Source organism: Falco naumanni, chromosome 3, assembly GCF_017639655.2.
Source record: "Falco naumanni isolate bFalNau1 chromosome 3, bFalNau1.pat, whole genome shotgun sequence".
Classification (NCBI taxonomy): domain Eukaryota; kingdom Metazoa; phylum Chordata; class Aves; order Falconiformes; family Falconidae; genus Falco; species Falco naumanni.
In genome coordinates this window covers 92,489,765-92,508,234 of record NC_054056.1, presented here as the reverse complement: position 1 = coordinate 92,508,234, position 18,470 = coordinate 92,489,765, and the positions used below count along the sequence as shown (strand labels likewise).

The 18,470-nt window shown below is 38.3% G+C and overlaps 1 protein-coding gene across 5 annotated transcripts in view; it reads right to left on the bottom strand.

Annotated features, from left to right (window-relative positions):
* Positions 1–18,470, bottom strand: part of MATN2 (matrilin 2) — a 76,295-nt gene that overhangs the window by 9,164 nt on the left and 48,661 nt on the right. For 4 of the 5 annotated variants that reach the window (XM_040586589.1, XM_040586588.1, XM_040586590.1 and 1 more), the window contains exons 8-21: positions 15,258–15,380; positions 12,993–13,115; positions 10,492–10,614; positions 10,207–10,329; positions 9,737–9,859; positions 9,190–9,312; positions 6,006–6,128; positions 5,789–5,911; positions 5,576–5,698; positions 5,282–5,404; positions 4,955–5,077; positions 4,691–4,813; positions 4,402–4,524; positions 1,983–2,396 (exon numbers count right to left, since the gene is read on the bottom strand). In XM_040586589.1, the coding sequence (XP_040442523.1) occupies positions 1,983–2,396; positions 4,402–4,524; positions 4,691–4,813; positions 4,955–5,077; positions 5,282–5,404; positions 5,576–5,698; positions 5,789–5,911; positions 6,006–6,128; positions 9,190–9,312; positions 9,737–9,859; positions 10,207–10,329; positions 10,492–10,614; positions 12,993–13,115; positions 15,258–15,380 (2,013 nt within the window). The remainder of the gene's footprint in view (positions 1–1,982; positions 2,397–4,401; positions 4,525–4,690; positions 4,814–4,954; positions 5,078–5,281; positions 5,405–5,575; positions 5,699–5,788; positions 5,912–6,005; positions 6,129–9,189; positions 9,313–9,736; positions 9,860–10,206; positions 10,330–10,491; positions 10,615–12,992; positions 13,116–15,257; positions 15,381–18,470) is intronic. The other variant, XM_040586592.1, reaches the window with a different exon arrangement.

Here is an 18,470-nt window from a genome sequence, read left to right as displayed (position 1 = left end):
AGCAATGAAGGTCCCCCCTGAGTCCTCCAGACTAAACCACCCCAGTTCCCTCAGCCGCTCCTCACAAGACCTGTGCTCCAGACCCTTCACCAGCCCCGTTGCCCTTCTCTGGACACGCTCCAGCACCTCAACGTCCCTCTTGAAATGAGGGGCCCAAAACTGGTATTCGACATGCAGGCTCACCAGTACAGGGAGGGGTGATCACTTCCCTTGTCCTGCTGGCCACACTGGTAAGATCTTATATAACATTTCTCTTTACATTAGTTCTGGCTTAGAAAGTGTCCACAACTAGTACTGAATTTGTGATTCAGGATGCAACTATTAGCTTCACAGTATTTCAAGCTCTTTTTTATAAGACTCAAGAGCAGAAGCTGCCTTTTCAGCTGGTTGGTTTCACATTAAAACTTGGGGTGAAGTGGTTTGATATTTCTTTGTTATCACAGGGTAATAACAGCTACACACTCACTGAATTGGAACTTTAACATTTTTGCTGAAGAATCATGGGCTGATAACATCATAAAATACACATTTTCCAACTCTAACATTTAATGTAAGCATCTCCTTGCTTTTTGTCTTGAATCTGCCTATCATCGAGCTTTAGCCAGGAAAGTAAAACACCAGAAGCTGATTCAATTTAATGAATGGACCAGTCGTGCTGAGGTTTGTTGCTTTTTAAAGACTTGGAGATATCTGTGATAAAGCATTCAAGGCCAATTTCATGTTCAGCATTACTACATTGCCTACGCTGCAATTACACAGGGGATGGATTTGGCTTGTAGCATTACAAATATCAGTGTAAGCAGTCTGGAGCTGAGGTTTCATTCAGCAAGTAAGCAAGGTTGGCTTGTACTTCTTTCCTTCTTCATTCCTGTAAATCCTCCACGTACTTTCCCAGATCTCACTAGTTAGCCTGTAAATATTTGTGTTTGTTTTAAATATTTTAAAGAACACTTTGTTTCTATTTCACTGTGATGGCACCCTTGTTAGCACGTGCTCTTACTGAATTCTTGGACATTTTTCCCTTTTCTCCTTAGAGGTATCAGTCCTGACCAATGCTATACTAATCATGTATCAAGTTATGATTGATAACATCAAGTCAATAAAACAAGAACAGAAAAATAGATGTGCAGCATCTTCTAAAGTCTGGCTACTTTCTCTGTGTTGTGGGCCATCATCCATGGTTCTTAAAGCAATTTCTTAGAAATTTTTGTGCAAAGAAAAAAAGGATCCTTTATTTTCTTGAAAAGCTTTGCAAATTTTCACTTGACTCTGCTAAACTGCTGGGAAGTTTCTGATTTGTGATACAGGTGTTCTAGAGGATGGATTTCAGCCCACATGTATTCTAAATTAAAAACCACCAGTTTTCAGTTACATTTCAGCGTATCACCTGATATGGCACATAGCAACAGAAAGATAGACAGCACTATAGCTCTATCCTTTTGTAAGGAGCACACATCTTCTTTCCAGAACACCATCAGCACAACAGAATTGGTTAAACATATAGTATGTAAGCAAATAAAAATATAACTTAACCAATTATTACCATGGTATTTCCCAGGAGGATAGATTTTTGTATTTTGAAGAGGCAGGTAAAAGTTTTTTTGATTTTCATTGTTAGAATTTTTTATGAAGTGCCCAGTGTTCCCAAATCTCTGTATCAATTGTCTACCCTTAGCGGATGTGTTCAGGGCACTGCATGGCATGCCGGGTGGGTAGTACCACTACCTGGTGGTGGAACAGAACCCCAGTGGTGAGACAGCCATCATGGGTCTCGCACTAGGGATGGCATACATGCCTTGTAGCAAAGGTTCTTGTGAACACCAAAGATCTGATGTTCTGCCACAGTGGTCACTGTGCTAGCCAGACTGCTATGGCAAAAACTTTCTTGATTACCAGATAACTGTAGCACATCCCTGCTATCACTACGTCTTATTTCTAACAATATTTGCCTTTTAGAATAAGTCAAAAACATCTCTGCTTACCATTTCGCTTTGCTCTAGTAGCCCACTCTGAGACTTCATCTTGGGCTCGTCCATCCGTAAACACAATGGAGATTCGAGGGACATTCGCTGAAAATGGTCTTGCTCCCTCTGTTTCTGTGAAGCTTCTCTCAAACATTTGTTTCAGAGCCAGTCCTGTCATGGAACCTCGTCCCATGTATTTCATTTGCGATACAGCTTTCTTCATATCTTTGGCTGAGCTGAACTGCTTTAATGTAAACTCGGTGCGAACTTCAGTGGAATACTGAAGCAAACCAACTCGAGCAGCTTTGGGTGAAATCTCAAGTGAATCCAAGACTCCCGAGACAAATTGTTTTACGGTTTCAAAATTATCCTCTCCGAGACTTTTTGATCCATCGATCACAAACACCAGGTCAAGTGGGCCTTCACTGCATCCTGTGAAATAAGCAGCAGAGTGTTCAGACCATGAAAATCTCCACAAAGCTGAAAAAGGGATCTAGATACCCAGGGACTGCATAAACTCAGAGATCATCTAAAGTACCTTGTTCCTGGCTTATCCAGCTTTGCCAGCGTGCCCGAAGATGTGTACAATCTATACCAAAACCTAAGAGTGTGCCTATGACTAAGAATTTAACAAAAAATACAATCACAGTGAATACTTAAGAGACATACTGCTTTGCAGTATACTACTACTCTTGACAGTAACAATCAGCAAATTTTAAGAATGACTGTTAAGTGGAGTGAAGAACACAGCTAGGATACAGAGACAGAGCTGCCATCATTTTCTTACAGGGAGAGGCCAGTATGCCAACTTCAGATTTGTGTAGATGACCAGCACTGAAAGACATGGAAGAGAATTGCTGGAGCTGCATCTGTGTTGCAGAAGTAGCAAAAAGGTAAAAGTGGTACAAAGAAATGAGTCAGTGAAGCCACATTTGTATAGAAGGTGAAAAACTAGGAGTCATGTTTAGAGTGGCAGGGAACAGTGAAGCAAAAGCCAAGAGCTTGAGGTAGGTTCAAGTCTGGGGGCAAAATTCAGAAAATTCATGGGTTTTTTGTAGCACAAACAAACCTGTAGTGGCAGAAAAACAGCTAAAAAAATACAGGTGAAAGAGTTAAATGCTAGAAACGTGGCTAGCTGCTAAACATGGATCAGAATTGTTTAGATAAGGTTTTCATGCTTGTAACTTAACAGTCTTGTAATTAGGCAGCTTAAATATTGCTGAAATAAACCTTTTCTGATTTACCCATTAAAGCTGGGAGTTTGTCAGGAGACTGACAGATTTGGAGTTCACATACTTTTGGCAAGTGTACACTCAAAAATCAAAGCAGTTTGTAGGCACTATGTACCCATAACAAGGTTAGGAAATTTAGGGAGAATGTCTTTGAAGCTGCAGACTGGTTCTGCCATGTGTTTGTTTTTTGTTGTTGGTTTTTTTTTATTACTCTGGAGAGGAATTTCCTCCAGCAGGCATAGACTAGTGTGCTTAGTGCAAGGGGCTGGCTGCATAGATGCTCAGATCCTATTTGATCAATGTAACTTCCAGGAAGATTTTACCATACTAAGGAATATAAGATTTGCATCAGTCTGGATCAAATTAACTTTGACTTCCGTGCACCTCAAGAATGCTGTAAGCACTATGCAAGAGAGAATTGTGCAGCAGAAATTTCTTTGACTGCAGAAACTACTGAATATACCTGTTACCAAGTCAGTGTAAGAATAAGAAACTTGCAGCTTTAGAGCTTGGATCTTTCTTCTTAGATAATAACTCTATTTAAAAACTGCTGTCCAATAATTCCTTTCTGCAGTCATCTGAGGAAAAGATGTGTCAGATGTACTAAGGTCATGGAAATGCAATGAATATGAGTATCAGAACGACCTCAATGTCATTGCGTAAGTCAAGACAGGGCAGCAGTTCATGATGAATGGTGTTAGGATTGAGATCAGCCATGAACGTGTTACTGTTCTTTTGGTAATGACAGTGTCCCCAACTAAGACACCCATTTTTACAGAATAAATGTTTTTCTGGAGTTCCTGTAGAAGAATTTCTCCTTCAAGTAAGAATTGGTGATGAGATAAACGCTTGTCATACTCTGAGCATGTCATGTTGGAAAATGAGCAAATAGACCTAATAGTACTTTAAAATGGAGTATATAGAGATAAAAGCTCCACAGTGCATGAATGTGATTAAAGTGCACATTCCTTGATAATAAGATTTCACTTTGGCTTTTTTCCTGACGTTTGGAAAGAATTATTATGCACTTGATGCTATACCAAAACAACTGTTGCAATTTGTTAGTTTTTTGCTTACAAGAGCATTAAGTTAATTGTTCAAGACATTTTCCATCACACTCACATATGCTTTGGGCTATCATTTTTGAAGTGAGGTTAAGTAATTTTACAAATCAAAGAAATGATTTCTAAATAAGACGTACTTACCTCTGCATGTTTTCTGATCCTCTTTTAGTACATATCCCTCCTGGCATTTGCAGATGTATGAATCGTCATTATTAACACAAATATGTTCACAACCATGGGCAACTGATTTGCAGACATCTTTATCTAGGAAAAATTAAAATATTTATATGTATTATATTTAACATATTTATAAATTCAAAGACTCCAAGCATGATATTTGAGGAATGTATGACAAAGGCGTATAACATCTTTGTTTGTTTCTGTAGCAATACCAGAGAAGAGTGGCTGACAGACATACTGTGTTACTTACTTCGACATGTTTTCCCATCCTGTCGCAGGACAAAACCCTCATGGCACTGACAGCTGTATGAACTGTTATTATTAATGCACACATGTTCACAGCCATGGTCAATGGATTTACACAGGTCTTTATCTGAGAATTGTTAAGAGAATTTCCGTATTAGACCATTTCTCAAATGCAAAACTGGCACAAACAAGCTTTGAGTAAAATTAAGTCTGTTATTTATTTTATGACTGAAAAACCGTATTCCCCATAAAGGTTCCAGCTACTCACTCCTGCATGTTTTCCTGTCTCGCCTCAATATAAATCCCTTGTGACACTGACACGTGTATGAATCGCCAGTTGGAACACAGACATGTTCACAACCATGGTTGACTGTTTTGCAGATATTTTTACCTTGGAATAATGAAAATTATATTTAGCATGGTTAGCTAGGTAAATGACTTTCACAAAATGTAAAAAATATGGCAATAAATTTCCATGAAGAAGCTTACTTCCATGAAGTTGATTCTAAATTAAAGACACAAATAACACACTACCATTACATGGTGTGTTCCATTAAGAGATTGGGAAGTACAAAACAAAGATTTAACAACTTACTCCTACAAGTTTTCCCATCTTCCCTCAGTGTGAAGTCCTCATGACACTTGCAAATATAGGAATCACCAGTATTAACACAAGTATGTTCACAGCCATGATCAACTGAGTTGCAAACATCTTTATCTGAGAAGAGTGGATGGAGTTTGTGAGGTGAGGTTCATTAGGGAGAGATCATACCTTCTATTAACCTGTCTAAATAGTTGCAAATCACAAACATACACATGTGCAAATACTCACAGTCACAACACTTAAAAGCTCAAATAAAAACATACTTTTATAGCTCAGGCTACTCACATCTACATGTCTTTCCGTCTTCCTTCAGTATGAATTTTTCATGACACTTGCAGATGTAGGAATCTTTAGTATTCACACAAACTTGTTCACAGCCATGACTGACTGAATTGCAGACATCCTTGTCTGCAAACGGAAGAGTTGGCAGTCAACATTCATCAGCAGAGGCATCAATTATGTGTGTAATTCATCAAATTAAGTTCTCATCCTACTTACTTCTGCAGGTTTTCCCATCTTCTCTCAGTAGGAACCCATCATGGCATTTGCAGATGTACCAATCATCAGTATTAACACAAACATGTTCACAGCCATGGTTGACTGATTTGCAAAGATCTTTATCTGAAAAGAGACGACAGCTTGTGCTGGTTAACGGATTTCTACACGAGCATGAGCTGCAGATAAAAAGTACGCTGATAAATATCAAACTACTTACTTTTGCATGTTTTTCCGTCTTCTCTTAGCAGGAATCCCTCCTGACACTTACAAACAAATGAATCCCCAGCATTAACGCAATCATGTTCACAGCCATGGTTGACTGATTTGCAAATATCCTTGCCTGGGAACAGTTAGATAATATTTAATGTGGTTTGCTATTTAAGCTTTTTTTGTCAATACAAAGACTGTGGTGGTAATCCCATGAGCAAAGAAAGATGGAAACCTCCAAACTGAAAGCAAATCTCTGGCTAGTTAAACCATAGACAGCTTAGTTTACATGCAGTAGAGTCCTTTACCATCTGAGCAGAAAGAATTGCATAGTTTGGATGGCTTCCCACTGACAATAAATAATTTTAGGATTAATCTGGCTAGATTAAGGAGAAGGATTTTACATTAGGAGTAGTAAGAGTAAAAACAGGGAATAATTTAGTATGGTCATTTAGCACAAATTCATGCTGGTAAAAAAAAAATAATTAAGCAAAACACCACAGGACACGAAGCAAAATAATTCTTTAACATCCTTACATCAATGCCAAGAGCCTGCATAAACAAACCCTGGAAGGATAGGGATTACTCATTTAAGAGGATAAATAAAATCTAACTAGTATTGCTGAAAATTGATGGGAGGATTTGTGTGTTAAAACCAGTTAGTTAAAACCTCTTCAAGAAGAGTGGATGGGGAGGAGGAGAAAGTACAGAAGGAAGTGGAGCCATCTATCAGCATTCCCCGTTTCTTTTTCACTGCAACACAGAAGAAAACATTCTTGATTGCTAATTGAGAACTACCTTTACCTAAAGGTACAACAGTACTGACAGCCAAGTTCAGACTGACTCTTCAGCAGAATACTTAGGTTTAACGTGCAGGGAAGAAAACCTTATATTTTTAAAAGACCTTAAATCTGAGCCAAATTACCTGGAGGTCTCACGATGCCAACACAAAAATTCCAAAAACTAATAGAAAGGAAAATCATCTAACTCAATAAGCATTACGTTTAAGACATGGCAATCTAAACTAGATCCCATTATAGCAGATAAAGAAGAAATCGCCATGTAAGTAAACTCAGCATCTGCTTATACACAGCTGTGTGCAACTCAAACATTTGTTCTTTATAAACAGAATCAAATACAAACCAGCAGCAGACATGGCTATAACTTCAAAAGGATGAACTGCACATAGCTGAAAGCAAATATAAGCCAGAATATTTTGGGATGGGGTGGGGGTAGTGTAACCAAAAAACAGTAAAAGTGAATGACTGCCCTATTTAAGGTTATTTTACTAGATACACCCCAAAAACATAGTCCCATAATCTAAAGAGAATGACAGAGTAGTTAAAAAAAGCAACCTCATTTAGAAATTGAAAACAGCTGTATGATTTGAATAATGATTGAAAGACAAGAACATTCACAGTATTTACTGAACATGAAAATACCAGGAATTTGAAAACGCTTAAATACTAAGATAAAGGACAAGGGGGTGCACGGCCAACAAAATAGAGGATAGTATGAGTAAGTTATTTAAAGGCTAAGGAATAAAAAGCATTCTAACAATGTATTATTAATTAATAGATAGAAATGGTAGAGTTGCCAATCTTAATGCAGAAGCGTTAAAATAGTTAAGTGAGTGAAGAGTTTCATCAGCTGAGAAGCAGGTCACACAGCACCTACTGAATACACACATTTTAAAATCAGTAGATCCAGGTAACTTGCAATGAAGAGTTGTAACTGGCTGAAGAAGACCTTGGATGGTTAGTGTTATTTTTCAGTAACTCCTAGAACTCTGAGGAAGCTCCAACACACTTAGCAGTCTCCCTCCACAGTGTATGCACACACACTGAAAAAATTACTATTGCGCCAGTGTTTGGAAAGGATGGATAGTTCATTGTAAGCCTGTCAGCCTGACATCAATCTGCATTAAAAAAATGGCATGGATTAATGTGGAACTTGCTTCAGAGTAAAATCAAAGAAAGAGAATTAATATCAATCAAGCTCATGTTATGGAAAAATAGATACTGGGAAGCTAACTAAATATTTTTTAAAATTTATTATGAGGCTGGTTCACAAAGCTCATGCTGGTCACACAATGGAGCATTCAATAAGGCAGTAATCTCAGTATTTATTTTCATTAAGGAAACAGTCTACAGAATCAACATTATATGGATTAACAGTGGCTAGAGAGGTCTTCAGGATAAGTCATAAATGGGGAAACATGAAGTGGCTTTCTTTCTAAGAATTTGCCGTGATCCTCTACTATTTAACATTTTTATGAGCAACCCAAAAGAAACTACAAAATAATCACCAACAAAGGTTGTAGGTTACTCCAGTTTTGAGAGAAAAGCAAATAAAAATAGAGCAGCTGCTGATATAAGGAGACATGAACCTTTTTGCAAGCTGGATAACAGCAGATCATATGTATTTTAAAGTAGCCAGAACTAAGCTTATACATTCAGAAACAAAGAATGAATGCTGTACTTACAGGATGTGGGACACCTGTATGACAGAGTCTTAAACAGCTTGTGATCGTGGTAGATAACAACTGAACACAAGTGCTAGCAGAATATTTTGGTCATAGACTCACATTATCTTTGGTCATAAAGAAAAAGATAGATTAAAAAAAGATAAAAAAAGATAGGTAGATTTAAATAATAATTAGGTGGCTATAGATCCTCTGCTCTGGACCCTGCTGTGTTTCCTATTAGATGACTTTGTACCACTGTGGTGCCCCCATAAGGATGCTGATGAATACCAGAGGTTTTAGGGGAGCAAGAAGAGATTTATGGAAAGATCAGAAAACATATAAGGAGCCTGAAGGAGTATCATCTGCTTATCATTTACAAAAGAACATGCTAAGAGGTTAAGGAACAGGTTAAGTCATGATCTGCATGAATACACACAAAACAACACAGTGGCAATTAAAACTTAATTCAAAGTAAAATGCAGCAACATCCTATGCTGAAGATTTAAATTCAACATACTCAATCTAGAAATGAAGTTCACATTTTCAAAGCTACTTTCAAATGTTAAAATTGACTAGTTTTTTGAAATGTATCTTCAGTTCAAATAATTAATTTCATATAAGTCTTAGGATCTATAGAGAACAATATTCCATTCTGACTACTATGAATCGGTAAATAATCTCCTATAAAAAGAAAAGAAATTAATTCTTTTATTCATAGGCTACTTACTTCGGCATGTTTTCCCATCTTGCCTTAGTACAAATCCATCATGGCACTGGCAAGTGTATGAATAGTCATCATTAACACAAAGATGTTCACAGCCATGAGTGACTGATTTGCAGATGTCCTTATCTAGGAATAATGTAAATTTTATGTACTACAGTTTGACGAATGAGAACATTTCCAAAACTTTAAAGACTAAGAGTAATAAGCTCCTAAGAAATAAAGAATTTATCCTCCTTTTTGGCAGGCAAAATCCCCAATAAAAAGACCTGCCTCTAGCACAATATGTTTCTTTAGTAGACCTCTGAGTGCAAAAAATACAGTAACATAAAATAATTTACTTTTACATGTTTTCTTATCTTCCCTCAATTCAAAACCCTCATAGCACTGGCAAATGTATGAACTGTCAGTATTCATGCAAACATGCTCACAACCATGATCAACAGAATTGCAAACATCTTTATCTGGGAAAAAAATAAGGTCGCTGGTATTTAAAACATGTCTATGAATGCACAGATCATAAAGGAAATCTATTAAAGATAAGGATACTTACTTCTACATGTTTTTCCATCTTCCCTTAGTGCAAATCCCTCATAACACTGGCAGATGTATGACTCATCAGCGTTAACACAAACATGTTCACAGCCATGGTCAACTGAACTGCAAATGTCTTTATCTGAAAATAGTTGATGAAATGTGGTTAAAGCACATCTACAGTGAATATGTTAATGGAGAAGTAGTAGCTTTTATTAGGTGTACTGATACACTGGAAGAAATGAATAGAAATTTAGTCAGCAAACACTTCTAACTCTTGGTACCTGAAAAGTTGTCTTTTTTTATCTCCAGTCATACCAATTTGGCTATTAAATACACTATTTCTGTACACAGAGTCTCTACAAGTTTCTGGCAAGTATAAAAATACTAATCCTATATTATAACAGTAAACTGTTGTATTTGTTAGAACACTTCCATAAATCTACATACTGTAGATAAAAGTCTGTGAGTAATTATTGGAGTACTTACTTCTGCATGTTTTCTCATCTGCTCTCAGCAGAAAACCCTCATGACATTTGCAAACATATGAGTCACCTTCGTTAACACAAATATGCTCACAGCCATGGCTGACTGATTTGCAGATGTCCCGTCCTGAGAATGATTGATACAAACATAGGTTTGGAATGAAAACATGTTAAAAAAATGTAGATATCAAAAAGTAGGGTTGTTTTTCTTCCAGTAAGAAGTGAAAACCCCCTTTCTTTCCTTGCTTGATGCGCATGCAAAAATGTTCAATAGGTAACAGTCACTCACTTCTGCACCTCTTGCCATCTTCTCTCAATACAAATCCCTCACGACACTTGCACATGTAGGAATTGTCAGCACTAACACAAATATGCTCACAGCCATGGCTCACTGATTTGCAGACATTTTTACCTGAGAAAAATTTAATAGATTAAAAATTGCGTTTAGGGTAAGATGTTCAAAATGTTAACAATTCCCAGCTACTGAATGTTCTTGTCCTTGCTAGTATACTGGACTCAATCCTGCAAATCATTTATAGCACCTGCTGTCTTTTTTTGTTGTAACAGAAAGGTACATCTTTGTCCTGTTCATTTTGCAACCTCAGTATTAAGAGGTGCACTGTTCCAGTTCTAGAGTTTGTAGAATTTCATATCCCTAGCATGCAGATTAGTGACCCACTAGGATTTCCAAAGGCACCTAACTCCCGCATCCACATTTCAAGTAAACTTTCTGGTGAGAAACAGATCTTTCTATCATCATCTTTTTATCTTCAGTAATGAACCTGCTCAAACCTGAAATAGTTAATGCTTTTTCTTCCTCTGTGCTTAAGTTCAGAAGGTGTTTGTCATTTTTCTGTAAAGTAGGGTTACAAAAATGCAGTGTGTGTAGTATTTAAGGGTAGCGAGAAAGACAAATTATATGATCCTGCTGTGGAATTCTGGAAAGTTGCCAGCTATAATTGGGCAAACAGATGTTCATGGGGTTTTCTCATACAGAATGTAGATACAATTCAAATTTCAAAATAAAATGAAATGCAATCTATTAATTAACATTATATAAATTACATTTTGTATTCCCTTTCTTTCCCACACACTTATTTCCCTGCAAGACTTAGAACAAACAGAACAGAACATTCCATCTGGAAGGGACCTACAACAATCTGCTCGTCCAACTGTCTGATCAGTTCGGGGCTGACCAAAAGTCAAAGCATAGTAAAAGCACTGTCCAAATACCTCTTAAACAACTAACAGGCTTGGGGTATTAACCACTCCTCTAGGAAGCCTGTTCCAGTTTGACCACCCTCTCGGTAAAGAAGTGGTTCCTAATGCCCAGGCTAAACCTCCCCTGGAGCAGTTTTAAACCATTCCCACATGTGCTGTCACTGGATCCAGGGAGAAGAGCTCAGCACCTCCCTCTCCACCTCCCCTCCTCAGGAAGCCATAGAGAGCGGCGAGGTCACCCCTCAGCCTCCTTTTCTCCAACCTGGACAAGCCCAAAGCCCTTACCCGCTCCTCATCGGACATGCCTTCCAGCCCTCTCACCAGCTGCGTTGCCCTCCTCTGAAGGCGCTCAGGGACCTTCACATCCTTCTGAAATTGTGGGCCCCAGAACCGCACGCAGTGCGCAAGGTGAGGCCGCAGCGACACTGAACGCAGGGACAGGCGCCGCTGGGGCCGCTGGTTGTGCTGTGTCCCATCACCCCAGGGTGACCCAGCACCCTTGGCTGCCAGGGCATGCTGCTGACTCACGCTGAGCCTGCTGTCACCAGCACCCCCAGGTCCCTTTCTGCAGCGCTGCTTCCCAGCCACTCCTCTCCCAATCTTTACTTGTGCCTGGCGTTACTCCATCCCCAGGTGCAGAATCTGGCATCTGGATTTGTTAAATTTCATCCCATTAATCATAGCCCAGTGCCCCAAACTGTCTAGATCCCTCTGGAATTCTGCATGGACAGAACATGTAGCTTGCTTTTAGAGTGTCAGTACTTCTTGAGATAAGCAGAATTTGTCTCTGTTTGCATGGAATAATCAAGTAGGGTGCTGTTGTGATACACAAACTGAGAATAAGGAGCTTTTAATTTGACATGGTAATATCTGGGTGACTGATTTTTTTTTTTCTGTAAACGTTATTTAACAGATGTTGATGAGATCTATGGGATTACAGTTACAAAATACTTAATGCCTGTGTGTTTTTCAGACTTATCCATTCTTGTTCTTTGATCACTTAGTGATCAACACTATAAAAATTAAGAAAAATTTGCAATGAATGTTTTCTTGATATCTGCCACTCATCCTGACTGCATAATGTAGTGAAATGTGTAATGCAATTATGATATCCCTTTGCAATCATCCTTATCCCATGCTGGACAAAACGAACTTTCCATTAATAATATTGGAAGCTTCATACTGTATCAGACTTTAGAAACATATATTTTTGCCTTGATTTGAAATGAAAATTACAGTTGCCCCATATAAGGACATAAGTCAGAATAAAATAGTTTTGGATCCGCAACAGTTCAATTTCAGGGCTACTTTTTAAATGGCACAGACATTTAAGGTGCAATTCAAACGGCTAAAAGTATGCATCCAGGACCAATGTAGATGCCTTAGCATATCCAAGATACTGACATACTAGTGGCAGATATGACATAAAAGGTGAAAGTGAACTTTTTGAATCCTCAAGCATTTAAAATGACGCTGGACATTAAAGTTTAGGCACTCAGATCCTACTTTACTGATTTCTTCTATGGGTGTAATAAAAATCTAACTCTGAGTTCCTGAATAATAACTTACGTTTGCATGTTTTCCCATCGTTACGAAGCCTGTATCCTTCAAAACACTGACAAGTGTAAGATTTGTCACCATTCACACACAAATGTTCACAGCCGTGATCACTCAGAGCACAATAGTCAACTCCTGCAGGAGCAATTTAAGTTATTAAAAAGATTTTACAAATAATGAATTATTTTTCATGTCTAGTACTTCCATGGCATATAAACAAGTAAATAAAAATACACTGAACTGCTTAAACAATAATCCAGTTCCTTATCTGATAATATACATATAGCATCAATAAAATGTAAGAGGGCCTTGTGGTAAACTTTGCATTGGTTGCTTTAAGCAGAGTTGGGAAATCATACTTTCCTATGCTTACATAACTCAACAGAGTCCACGCCTCAGTACGTACAAATTGAATTTTAAAAACCCAGTACAAAACACTTCAGCAGTGACTTTATATAAGACAGTGGCAAAGACAAAAAAAACCAAACTACCTTATGAACATTATTCTTTAAATACAGTCTCCAAATGGCCAGATGCGAAGGTGGCATTCCCTAGAACCCACTTGTGCACCTGACCCAGCTGCTGTGGCAGCAAACAGAGAGCATCTCGGGGACCTCAGTGTGCTTTGGCTTAGACTAGTCAAGCTGTTGCAAAGAATTGCAAGTGACAAGTACTGTCAAATATGGTCCATTTTTCATCTCAAATTTCCAAAGTGTTTCTTCTCTGTAACAGAGAGACACAGGACCCCTGGGACCCTGCAGGCAGCACTTGCTACTGTCTATTGGCTACACACACGGTGTCACTCATTTTTTTGTAATTAGTTGTCAGAGTAGAAATCTGTTTACCATTCAGATGTTCCCACAACTGTCTTAAGATACTTGTGCCTGTGTATGACACCAGAATTGTAATTTCCAGATGTTTCCCCCTTAGGAGTGGTATATGTTAAATCCCTTCCATTCAACTGCTCATTCAGGAAATCCCAAAGTGCCAAAACTCTTTTCATGATAGCCTAAAAATGTTCATAGGGTTTCAACAACTCATCTGGAGGTCAGGAATAGGACAATTTCTTTCCTAAATATATATGAGGAGAGGGGTATGTTGGCAAGAAGAGAAGCTATTCAAAAGAGCTCAGTTTCATTGCACAGAGGGATTCCAGAAGCCACAGCACTGTTTAAATGCTGCTGATAGGTCTCCAAGTACAGCCTGGAGGAAAGTAACTCAAGAGTGTAAAAAGATACCTCTTTTTACTACAAAGGGAAAGAGATTTTCCATTTACAAGTTGATAAAACTCCATAGTTCAGCTGTTTTAAAATTTCCAGTTGTTCTTTCAGACAAATGTCTAGAGACAAACTGTTTCTAGTACAGCCTATTGTTGTTACATGCACACTAGTTCTGCTGTTGCGTTACTGTCTGCCTCTTTCTAGAGAGTTACAGTGGCAGGCAGCAGCAAAGTCTGCCAAGGTATTGGATGGGGCTAAAAGGGTTAGTAGGGAGGCAAAGACAAAGTTAAAGACAAATTGCCTTTACTGATTTGCCTCACTTCTGCCTAGATCATTTTTGTGACTGAGCACTTGCAGTTTGACTTCTGTTAAAACTGCGTTGCCCAAGTGAAAGAAAAGAAGTGAACCCTGGAGCTGCTCCAACATTCAACAAATTTGAAAAATAACATACCTCCAAACGCTGTAGAAAAAGTGGCTCAAACCCTCTCATCAAAGAGGTCCAGGAGAAGTCAACAGGCCAAATGCATTCACATTCCTCTTTTCCTGACCTGTTCTATGTATTATTTTTCCAGTGAAGAAGGCAATTTGGCTATCTGCAAGACTGCCATGAATCTAAATGATCATTAGATTTATAAAGGGTGGAGAGCTTCCAGGTCAGCTGTTGTTCACTTATTAAGGGTTCCCATGCAAAATGTAAAGCTCGGTGTGAGACTCACACTTCTCCTCCTGCCCCAGGTAAGCTGATGCAGTTCACCTGGCGGACACTGCTGTCCACATGACCTGTCAGTCAGACATTTGTTATGTGACTGACAAACTGCCCTCAACACCTGGGGAGCAGATCTTCCAAAACTTTTCTGAATAGGTGAAGATTTACAGTTATCTTGACAAGTATCCTTTCCTAAGTCCTTTTTCTGTTTGCTCCTACTTTCAAATCATCGTTAAAGTATTACTGAAATGCAGACTGTAAAACTAAATTGAAGGTGTGTCCTTTTCCCTGTATGAAACCAGAAACCTTCTCCAGGTGAACTGAGATCAAAAAGCTTCTGACAAGACTTACTTGTGCAGGTTTTTAGGTCCTCATTGATGACAAATCCTTCCAAGCACTGACAGACATAGGAGCCATCAGTATTTAGGCACAGTTGCTCACAGCCATGATTGTTTTCAGCACAGTGGTCCACTCCTGTTGAATTGCATTAATAATTGAAGAAATCACATTGGAGCCTTAGATACACTACAACACTGTAGTTAGCACACAATGCCTTTGCAGAGCAAGAGAAAAAGATCCGCACAGCTCTTTATTTAGGCAGTGTCCCCCACATATTTGAGTAACCTGAATTAACAACACCTAAGTGAAATTAATACAATAAGTCCACCTGGGAGATAACAAACTTGATGAAGTGCAGATCCCCCCTGCCAAAAATCACAAAGGGAAACTAAGGTGGAGTGAAGGGAGAACCTTGAAGTCCTGCCTGGTCTCACCCACAGAATCATGCTTGCTTTCTTTAAAAAGCAAGACTCTGTCTTTTGTTCACCATAAAATTTTCTCAGAAAGTATGAATATTAATAACTCTTGAAATAGAAATTATGGCTTTCAGATTATTTAATAAACAGGACATATTTTTCAGCAGGATGAGAAATCACCCACTTAAAACTGGCCTGCCAACAGGTTCAAGCAGTTAAAGCCTAGTGAGGGACAGATACAAGTGTCCTAATATGTTGCTTTTCCTTGATTTTCTTATTCTAAGTAAGATAAAGCGGAAATTTTTTTATATGCAAAATTATCTTGTATGCAGCTGGTTGTGTGGAAGATGAAGGGTGGGGGAAAGGAGAGAGAAGTGTGAATTTGGTTTAAAAATCACATTGTCTTGTAGAATGGACAGCAAGGCAGTAGGGTGAGATACAAGGTGCACTTGCTGTAATCTGCTGACTGTAAATATAGGAAAAGCACATTTTAGGAAAAAAAGATTTATGCTAAACTCTCTCATAATATTTTATTGCAACATGCTAATGGTTATTTTTAGTCATATAGGCCTTAATCAGTTTAGCTTAACTTGATCAAAGTAGTGGAGTTCCCACAGACACGAACAGTCTCATATGTTTCTATTTGCAAATCATTTACAGATGTGAACAGGCATGTCTACAGCTATTTGTTGTCATTTAAAAGCTTCTGTATTTAATGTAAAATTACATACTTCTAATTATTGCTGTTTATTAGTTTATTTAACTAAGCAACGAGTTTGCAGTAATTGGTCCAGATTTACCATTATACATAGATAGAGGTAACGCTGGCTTGTACAACTGAAGCTGAGGTGTCAGTTTTTACTAGTTAAAGCAAGTTCCAGCTGGAACATTCTCCTTTTTCCAACACTTTACATCATCATGGCTTGTGTAACTTCTCAGAGCACACAAAAAACGTGGAACAGAAAAAGAAAATAGCCCCCACCCCCAGTATTCTCTGTGAAAAATTGCATCTGTTTGGCACCATCTTTTACAATACAAACACCCACACTACTGTGAATTTTAACATTTAAATACTCTGGGTTCTCATGCACAGTCTTTTAATACATTCTTTCAAAGAGCAGAGTAATCACAAAGCTGGTAATTTCCAGGTTTTAGAAATTAGTATAACTGTAAATCTAGTCATCCTGTGCTTCATTACATGTGTAAAAAAAATGTAAGAAGGGGAATAGCCAGGATAAGGCTCAGCATTTTAAAAAACAATGTCTGTCTTGGAATGTATTCATTTTTAGATATTCAACTTGTGATAGCCTAAAACGTAACTTTAAGAAGTTCTGAGCTCTTGCAACACATCCAAATTTCCTTAAATGTGGCTTTATCACAAACAGTTTATTTAAAAATAATTACTCCCTGGCCTATTAACTTTTTAAAAATTTCAGTGACTTCCAGTTCCATTGGAAAAATATGTCATAAGCACATCAGGAAAAAATGCTGCCAATATTTTAGATGATGTGCAATATGGTTCCCTGCAATAAAAGTATCTTCTAAAAACTGGGTGACGTCAAGTGGGCGATGTTGTTGGGTTTTTCTGTTGTCCTGGGTTTCTGGTGCAACACTGATCTTTTTTGCATAACATTCTTATTAAAAAGAGGATGTTTTACTGAATAGATCACTGAAAGTGTAAAACATATAGAAGGGGGAAGTGTCTACGTATCTCCACATATCAGCATACATCAGTATCAGATGTGCTGCTGTCCACATAGCTCATAGCAATGACACAGAAGTTCAACAGTAAGCACTGCTTCTGTGTTAAGACACCTTGGCTGAAAATATTTTTGCAGTTATTTCGATTGGAGAAGATGATGCTTTAGTTCTCTATTGGATCAGGGATCTCACTATAGCATTACTTCACTAGACCTGGCTTGTGGTGGACTTTACAGCAACATAGGTTTGCATAACTCAAAAAGATCTCTAAAGGACCCGGGAGCATTTTCTCATTCTGTTCACACCTCGCCCCACTGCAGTAACCAGCTGCTGCAGTTCATGAGACACACTCATTTCTGCACGTATTGCCATCATGCTGTTGGGTGTATCCAGGATGACATTTGCACACAAATGACACTTCCATGGTAACACATCCGTGTTCACAGTCATGCTACCCTAAAGCACAGAATTTTACCTCTGCGGAGAGAAAAACAGTGAAGAATTCAAGCAAGCCATGAGGGCTTCTGAAGCAAAATGGCTTAGAAAAAATCACTTTTCTTAAACAATACTGGATTCTATCCTTTAGACACCTGTTAAATCTGATAGTGAGCCGAGGATCTGAGAGCAGATTACAAACTCTTGGCTATGCAAGACTTTGACTCCCATAGACCTGCTCCTGTACTCATCAGAAGTCATGCATCATGGTGAAGGAGGAACATCTAGTGCCAGAGTGCTGCATGCTCCCTGATTTATAAAGAGGGCATATATGCAAACATTCAGCTTTATTTTACAAACTTATCTAACATGAGCATTGTTATAACAAGATTTGGAATAGGAGCTTAATCCTGGAAACGTCACCAGGTTTACAGCCAAATCCAAAGCCCCCTAATTTTAAGGAAAAACACCCCAAATGGGAATTACAATTTGCCTTTAATTCGCAATTACATCCTTGGCAATAAATATTCTACACAATGCTGTTCTTTTGCTCCTATACTCACCAAGGCACATCCAATCTATAAACCCCTGAATTTATTAAAATACCATATAGATAATAAAGACCAGAATAGCATGGATTGCTGTAAAAACAGCACTGCGTAGACAAAGATGC